The sequence below is a fragment of the Gavialis gangeticus genome, unplaced genomic scaffold (genome assembly GCF_001723915.1).
Source record: "Gavialis gangeticus isolate Ggan-Ray unplaced genomic scaffold, GavGan_comp1, whole genome shotgun sequence".
Classification (NCBI taxonomy): domain Eukaryota; kingdom Metazoa; phylum Chordata; order Crocodylia; family Gavialidae; genus Gavialis; species Gavialis gangeticus.
The window spans coordinates 150,616,632-150,625,677 of NW_017729025.1; the positions used below are offsets into that span (position 1 = coordinate 150,616,632).

The 9,046-nt window shown below is 41.3% G+C and overlaps 1 protein-coding gene across 1 annotated transcript in view; it reads right to left on the minus strand.

Moving 5' to 3' along the window:
• The window catches only part of MUC2 (mucin 2, oligomeric mucus/gel-forming), a 122,689-nt gene that overhangs the window by 69,072 nt on the left and 44,571 nt on the right, over nt 1–9,046 (minus strand). The window contains exons 26-32 of the mRNA XM_019519988.1: nt 8,064–8,211; nt 6,240–6,283; nt 4,990–5,181; nt 4,377–4,409; nt 3,171–4,007; nt 1,120–1,605; nt 112–199 (exon numbers count right to left, since the gene is read on the minus strand). Coding sequence (XP_019375533.1) covers nt 112–199; nt 1,120–1,605; nt 3,171–4,007; nt 4,377–4,409; nt 4,990–5,181; nt 6,240–6,283; nt 8,064–8,211 — 1,828 coding nt within the window. The remainder of the gene's footprint in view (nt 1–111; nt 200–1,119; nt 1,606–3,170; nt 4,008–4,376; nt 4,410–4,989; nt 5,182–6,239; nt 6,284–8,063; nt 8,212–9,046) is intronic.

Sequence of the window (9,046 nt, forward strand, 5' to 3'; positions counted from 1 at the left end):
ACTGTTTTTCAGGGACTGAAATCAGGGCTAGTTGAACCATAATGAGGCATCTCAGCCCACTTATCCCTCATACCTGGAATATAATCTGGCCCTATATATCCCAATATATACCTACCCTCCTCTGTTGTCTCTGTAGTACAAGGCGTTGTACTTTGTGTGGTGAAATTAGTAGTAGTAGCAGTAGTAGTAGTTGTAGACCCTACAAGACAAAAATCGAACCTGCTTTTCAGAAACCACAAAGGTGTTCATGACAATGTTTGAAGATAAGCTACAACCTGTATCACCTAAAGCTTAGAATGAAAAGAAAAATACATTCAGCCAGGAGAATTGTCCCTAAATGCACAAAGACCAGTGAGGTTTTTTTCCTCACTTAGTACTGTTTTTTGTCTTTGACAGTTTGTGTGTAATCACAGCAGCACACTTTCAGCCCAACCAATTTTAGGTTAGGAGTTTTGTTAATAGCTGCCTTATAAGGATATTTGGTTACTTCAATTTCAAGTCTAGTGTCTGAAGAATTTATGCTGGCCCAATTATGTCAAAGAAAACCCTACAGGCACAATTCTATTTCAGCATTTTGCAAGATTGAAAAGCTACCTATCTCATAAAGGGAAGGCTTTCATCTTTGCAGACACTATAATAGCTGCCAAGGCAAAGACCAAGCAGGAAAAGTAGGAAGTGAACTTACCAACCTGACCAATAAATTATTCACATCATTGTCAAGTAAGACCTTAACCTCTCTGATGGAAGGTTACAGTTCAGCCCCCTTTTGAACAAGATTTTCAAGGCAATCCTCACTTTCTTCACCCCCAAAGCATATAACCAGGACAGAGGGGCTGTAAGTTCAGAGAAAGAGTGTGTAGAGTGAGGGCCGCAATGAAATTGGCCTAGGGTCAAAATAAACCTGGGCAAAGGAGGAACCACCACTTATGATCATCTAATACTAGCCATTTCCCACATCATGTCACAGTGGAGGAACCACCTGTATCAGGAATTTAGGGGATCCCTGGTGATTTTGCTCTACCTTATCTCTTGATGTCTCCAGAATTACACTTGTTTTTGCTAGTGAGGTTTCAATGATCACAAGAAAATAAGCACAGACAGCATCCACCTGTCTCATACCTTGAGCAGTTGCAGAAGTGGAGGCTGTTGACGTTGGTGTGAGAGTGGTGGAAGGCGTGGGTATCAACGTGGTAGTGGTTGATGTGGTTATGGTAGGTGCTGACGTTGATGGGGAGGTAGTGGTTGGCGTGTGCCATGTGGTAGAAATGCAGCAAGAAGGGTGGCTTGCATAACAGCAGAGCTTCACTTCATAATTGTGGCAGATAGGTGGCAACTGCCCGACCTGGTCTTTGTTGTTGCAGGTAAGTCCTTTGGAGGCACTGCATTCCACTTTTTGCCCCAACTTTTCTATGGGATGATGAGGGAATTGCTGTGCTCTGCATGAAATATTCCATGCCACCGGACAGAACAGGTAGGGCCTCTTGTGTATGATGTTGTCCAAGAGTTCATAGTCCCCATAGTCTTTTTTGTTTATCCCAGTGTCCTCTCCTGGCTTTACCTTTGGGTGATCATCGTCCAACCACTCGGTACACTGGCATTGGCAGCCTGTAGACAAAGTCAAGAGGGACAAAGATGACACAACAACAAGGGAAATGCTATAGAGAGCTATGCACAGGCAAGTCATTGACTGAGAACAGGTCAGTTCAACTCACAAACATTCCACAATGGAACACAATTACCAATAAATGGAATGGAACACAATTACAGTCCTTTAAATCAGCAGTTCCCTTCCTTTTGCATCTTATGTCCCACCACTCATTTTGTCAGACAACCTCGGTCCCACCGAGATACAAATAAAACCCCACTTCTGCATTGGTTGAGATATCTGTTGATTCATCTATTTGAAGCGCAAACAATTTTGATTTTTTTCAGTCGGGCAATGACTTGAAGTCCCACCTACACAACCTTCGTGTCCCACTGGTTGAGAAACACTGCTATAAATAATAAGTGATTTCACTCAAGTCACCACATTGAAGCAAGGTGAGAATTGGGCAAGAGCCGAATGAGAGCAGGGGTACCCCAACTACCTTTGTCTTGTGGACCTGAAAGAGTGCAGCTCAACATTTGTTACATGTATCCATGCACAATGTCAGGAGGAACATGAATAGGTGGGATGGCTCAACTCTATCTTCGACCTTCCTCTGACATTCTGCTCCAGATGCTACACAATGGCAAAAGCTTAAAAGAGTTAACAGGTGCCATATCTGCCCCTGAACAAAGTAGATTTGAAGCATTTTTCATTCTCATAAGGAGAACTTCCATTACTTTAGAAAATAAGTGGTGCATTAGGCATGATGAGGAACAACCATGCAGAATCTACATCAACGGTTACTCTCTAAGTTACATGCTGAACACCTTAACAGATTCTCATTCTTTGATAGCCAAACAATTAACATAAGCCTCAGTAGTTTGGGCAAATGCTTATTCGGAGTTACTGTCATGGTTGGCAGGAAAGACAATGAGTGAAAAATGGGAAGTGAAGTTGTCCAGCTGAGAGTGACTTAAGCATGACTTTGCCAAGATGCACCTTAATCTCTCTAATACAGTTTACAATTCTTTTACATCAGGAGTGATATACATACAATATAACGTTACATCATGTAGACATGAAGAAAGGTGAAGGTTACAACAAGAGTGTAAAATCAAAAGTTCAACCAGTGAAAGGGTAGAATTTCTACTGCTTCCTAGCTAATATTCTGTACATTTACATTACATCGGAGAACAAGATTTTAAGCAAGATTTACAAAGCAATCCTCATCCCATTTTGAGCAAGATTAAAGCAATCCCTCTCTTCCTCACTCCCAAAGCATATGACCAGGACAGAGGGGCCATCAATTGTGAGAAAGTGTACGTGTGGAGTGGGGGGGCACAATGAAATTGGCCTAGGGTCAAGATAAACCTGGGCAAAGGAGGAACCGCCATTTATGATCATCTAATACTACCCATTTCCCAAACCATGTCACCATGGATTAACCAGCTAAATCAGGAATCATTGCATGGTGATTTCTCTTACCATATCTCTTGATGTCTCCAGAATACACTAGTTTTTGCTAGTGGGGTTTCAATAATTACAAGAAAATAAGCACATGCAGGATCTACCCATCTCATACCTGTAGTTGCAGTAATGGAGGTTGTTGGAGTTGGTGTGACAGTGGTGGAAGGTGTGGGTGTCAGGGTGGTAGTGGTGGTGGTTGGCGTTGCTGGAGTGCTACTAGTTGTAGTTGGAAGACGATTTGTTGTGAAGGATGTTGGCATTGATGTAGTAATGGTGGTTGGTGTGGATGTCAGCATGGTAGTACTTCCTGGTGTTGTTATTAGAGTCGTGGTGAAGGTTGGTGTAGGTGTTGGTGTGGTAATGGTGACTGGAGTTGATGTAGTAGTTCTGGTCAGTGTCGGTGTTGGTACCATTGTAGTGGTTGTGATTGTTGTAGGTGTTGATCTTGGAGTGTTTGTTGGTGTAGGTGTTAGTGTGGTAGTTGGTGTCGGTGTTTGCGTTGTAATTGAAGTTGAAACTGTTGTTGTTGTAGTCGTAGGGATTGTTGTGCTAATGGTTGTGGTCGGTGTGCTAGTGGTGCTTGAAGTGGGTGTTGGTGTGGTTGTGGTTAGAGTGGGTGTCCATGTGGTAGATGAACCACAGCCAGGATTCTTTTTACAACAAAAAATCCGAATCTCATAGTCATAGCAAGGGATCCAGGGTTTGTCTTGTTCCTTATTTTTACATATGAGCCCATAAGTAATATTACATGACACTTTCTGGCCCACATCTTCTAGGCTTAAATTAAATCTGGTTTGGGGCCTGCACTCAATGTTACGTGGAGCTTCACAGAAACCATCTCCATCTTTATTCCTTATTGCATCATAGGTTTCATATTCACCACCATCTTCACCCTCTGTGGGTTTACTGACATCATACCACTTAGTCCAGCTGCATTCATCATCGCATGTAGCTGCAAGGAAAATTGAAAATATGGCATCTTTAAATCACTTAAGAACAGATATAAAATTCAGAGACCTAGTTTGAATGTAATAATCTTTTAGGCAATGAAAATACTTATTGCAACACAAGATTTTAACTGAATCAAGAACACAGTAATTGAATCTATATTGTATTGGGTTTTTTGCATAAGTGGCATTAGAAGCTTTTTTCAAACTAATGAAAACCTCTGCATATTCCACCCTTCTCTCTAAAATAACCCATACATTCTTTCTATTCTAAAGCTAAAATGTATGTCTGTACTTCATAGTTACCTCTTTGTCTTCCCTTTCCCTTAATTAGGAAGACCTAGTATGAAGAATTTCTTTAATAAGAAACTTACTTGTAGCTGTACTTGTTGAGGTTGTTGTGGAAACTGTAATAGGAAAAAATAACCAATATTACAATATAATCTTAAGAGATGTGGGGAAATTAAAATAGTATTTAAAAATAACACAAAATTAAGACAAGCCCATTTAATTCATTGTTTGTCCTTCACAAGTAAAGATGACCACATATAGTGGGGGGAGACAAGAGAAAGGAAGCGTGAAGGAAAAAGGGAAGGAGAAAAGAGAAAGGGAGAAAGAGAGGAAAAAGGAGAAAGAAGTGAGAGGAAAAAGAGAGAAGGCAGGATAGAGGCTAAGTTGTATGGGTATGCAGGTGACTTATAAGCGCAATCTTTGCCCTGAACAATTTGCTGCAGCAGGGGCAGGAGAGTGACAAGGACTGGACATGAGAGGTCATCATTTTCCCGGCCATGTTCTTCCTCACTGCCTCGCTACCTCTGCCGAGATCCTTTAATTCATAGTCTTCCACTGAAACACTAAGGCAACTTCTCTCTGTGCTGCATCTCATTGGATTTATAATAGTAATCATGTAAAGTATGAGATACCAAAAAGCTCTGAACCTAGTTAGGAAACTTTAGAAGCTGATATGCATCCTTGCTGAAATTTTACCTGTGGTAGTAGTATAGGTTGTAGTTGTAGGTGTAGTTGTATGAGGCTGGGGTGTTGAACAAGGGTAGACCATTCTAGGAACTATAGACCCATTATTTTCACATACATAGTCTATACACATTGATCCATTTCTGAATTGTTCAACTGTATCTCCTACATTATAGATTTTTCCATCGATGATGCATGGGCAGCCTGCAAGAAAGAACTTATTGTGGAGTTGTGTTCTGCTAAAAAAAATGGTCAAGTACAATCACAAACCTAAACATTTACAAAATTGCCTAGTGTAAATATGTTTGAACATGTGATGTGTGCAGCTATAATGGTTATGTCTGAAGATTTGCCAGGAATCATCATTAATTTATATTGACATTTAGGAGGAAGCCACAACTTACGTAACAATAAAGCCCTATGTAGGTGAGGTACATAAAATGACTATCAAGAATAGATTTTTATTTACAAGTAAATAAATAAAACAGTTCCCAATGTAGTATTGGACTCAAAATTAGGACATTTGAATAAGTGGGGAGGGGAACATTACCCAAAAAACCTGAAAGGAAGGGACAGGCATCACAGACATAATCAGAAAGTAGTCTTATTTCACTCTTTTTTTGCTACATTCCTTAGATTCTTAGGTTGTTTATAAATGTGATCTGGGACGGGGGGTGGGGGGCTTTAATTGAAGAGAGCTGTTCTAATTAAGGCACCCAGAGAGTCTTATGTATCAGTGTCCCTGCACTTCAAAATGGTGGTGGGGGTGCTTTATCTAAAACTTGTTGAATGCAAACAGTACCCTGCAAACAGTGTATTTAAAATAACTGTAAATATTCCTAAGAAATAACTACAATGATAGCTATAGTTTGTTGAATGAGCTTTAGATAAAGCGCCCCCGCTGCCATTTTGAAGCGGGGGAGGGGACAGGAGGTGATACACAAGATGTGGGAAGCTGCTGGAGTGCAGTAATTACCATGCTCCAGCAAACTTGATGAATTGAGTCTGCTCCAATGTACTGTAATTACAGCACATCAGAGAAGCCTCCTTGCTCGTGTATAGGCACCCAATAGGACTAACTATAAGGTTAAAAAGTGCTGTCAAATAATCTTTTGCCACAATCCTGACTTGATCGCCTGTGAGTCATTCTTGATCATTACAAAATCTGATGTGGATTTTGTAATGATCATACAGAAGAGATGGATGTCATTGTTTTCTTACCCTTTTCTGTTTGCAGGGGGAAAAAAAGAAATTTTCTTTACCTGGGAGAGTTGTACAGGTAATCTTTCCTGATGAAACACAGACACTAAAAAGAAAAAAAATAAGTGAAAATCATGCAGCCCAACAGCTATCACTATAGTTATTTCTTAGGAATATTTACAATTATTTTAATCATTCAAAATTTCATTTCAATGTGACTGGATAGTTCTTTGGAAGGGATTTGCTCTGATATCATGATTATTATTTTAAATTATTACAACCAACTCACTTCTAATAGTTATTCTTGAGATAATTAGCCTCTTTCCCTCACAAATTGTGTAAAGAGGGAAGAAGTTGCAGAGCTGAGGAGTAAGTACTGATAATGACCCTTTCTGTTTTCTCACCAAGCAGACTTGGCATACTGATGGTCCTTGTAGCAGGTCACTCTTGGCTGACCTTAGGGAACGTGATGGAGCATAAGGAAAAACACATGCACCCTTAAATTTCTTTGCTTCATTTTTCTGCACAGCCTCTCTCTGTCTTGGCAAAGTACAACTAGGAGTATGCTAATGGTGAAACAGAGTCTGTCTAGAGAGCACAGTACTGCAGAGATTTCCAGTTAGTTCTAGCTATGATAAAAGTCGCTCTAAGGCACGTTAGGCAAATGGCCCTTGGCTCTTTAAGTGTCAGCAGAGACACACTATATATACACCCCCATATTCTTAAAGTATTATTTAATGATATTTTTGACAACATTATGAAAAGGAAACAATCAAATTGATATCTGGACTTGTTCAATAGCTGGACTGAAAATAGTTTCAGGCACAGCCTTTCAGTTTTACAGCCAAAGTATAAAGTGGTGCTGTGTAAAAGACCCCGCAAGCAACCAGAGCTAAAAAGTGCAGGGAATTGGTGAACTTGAAAAAGATACATTTTTTCTCTTTTTTCCCCATTATTTATTTCCAGTTTTTGAGGTCTTCAGGATTCTGTTAACAGCTACACACACACAAAAGACTAACTACAGTGTTACTATACCAAGTATAGTACCTCACAGACTTATTCTACAGTTTGACTTTTACCTTGGCTAAATTGGTGTTGCACCACAGTTATATGGAGATGACTGATATATAGTTCCTGTAGATCTTGCCCATAATTCTAATATAATAAAAGCCTTAGTCCATCTGTCTGTCTGTAATGCTTTTGGAGCACTCTGATTGTCTCAGCAGCCAATCAAAATGCTGACTGAAACAACCAATCAGAATGCTCTGCACAGACAGACACACATGGTGGAGCACCGCCATGACAGTAAGGACTGAGGGGACAGAGCGGGGCCCCCCCTGGCCCTGCTCCTTGGAGACAGCGGTGGCACTACCCATCTCTGTCCACACCATCATGGTAACGGACTGGTGTGGCGGAGCACTGCCATGCTGGCAGGGATGGAGAAGGGACAGAGCAGGGGGGCAAGGTCAGCACTGTGCTGCCAGCACCCTGCACCACCATCACCTCCAAGAAGCAGGGCCAGGGGGAGGAGGGGCAAAGCCATCCCTTGGATGCGGCCGCAGTGCAGGCTGCTGGTGGAGGGGAACAGAGGGGATAGTGGGGCAAGCTACCCCACCCCTGCTCCTGGGAGGTGGTGGCAGCGCAGGGTGGTGAGTAGCAGTGCTGTGTCCCCTGCCCCCATGCCATCTCCCCTGTCATGCTTGACAGGCAATTCACTAGTCTGTACTATTAAAAACCATTTTTAAATTAAACTGACAACACTAAATGTAATAGTATTTAAGCAGGTGTTTAAGATCTATTAAATTCTATTCAGTATCAACACACACTTAGATGCTTTCCTGATTCAGGTAGCAAGGATGCAGTGGCAGTGTTTTATTTCTACATACCATCTTTTACAGTTCTCTATTGTGGGTACTTCTGTGGATGGTGGATAATACGTTCCACTCATATAACAACCACAGCGATCTTCTGTCACACATTTTTTGGAATACTCATCATAAATGGGATACTCTGGAGGGCAGCTGGGGTAACAACCTATTAACCATAAACAGTGATTTTTTTAATATTAGTAGGTGTAAACATTTTCATGTAGTACCCATGCAAAATCCACTCAAACCAGTGGATTTCAGTTGTTCACTGAACATGCTGAATATTTCCCATGGATCTATCAACAGTATCAGGGTTGTGCGGTTTGAAGAAACCCAGTTTTCATTATAATATAAAAGACACATTTTTCCACAAGTCCTTCCATACTTCCATACACATTTAATCACATTCTCAATAGGATAATTTGTTAAAAGCATAAAAGTAACTTAAGTTCATAATAGACATTCCATTTATTCACCAAAATGTTAGAAATAGCTTTTTCATACTATTTTGATAGATAAACCAGACCACGTCACAGATATTTTAATTTCCTTATAGAAATTATAAGGAATATAGCTGCCTCAAATCCTCCACATAAAAATACATTTTTACTAGGCCTGTGCAAAACAGGTAGTATTTGCTTTGGATTCAGTCAATTCAGGGGACAGTGATTTGATTCGGTGATTCGAATCACTGTCCCAATCGATTCGGCCAAATCTGATTTGGAGATATGGCCACTGCTGAATTGGCCGAATCTCCGAATCAAACAGGCCCCATCCCCCACCCGCTTTCCCAGCCCCATCAATGGCTGCTCTGCCTGGCCCTAGTGTCCCGGCTCTTAAAAAAAAGAAAGTCCCACACTCACCGGCTCCTGCCAGGCAGGTGGGGAGATCCTCGCTACCCCGCACTGCCCCGCGCTGTGTGTGGGGGGGCTCTGCCACAAGCCCCCATCACCCACCCACCCTCCCAGCCCTGTCAATGGCTGCCTCTCCCATTCCCAGCA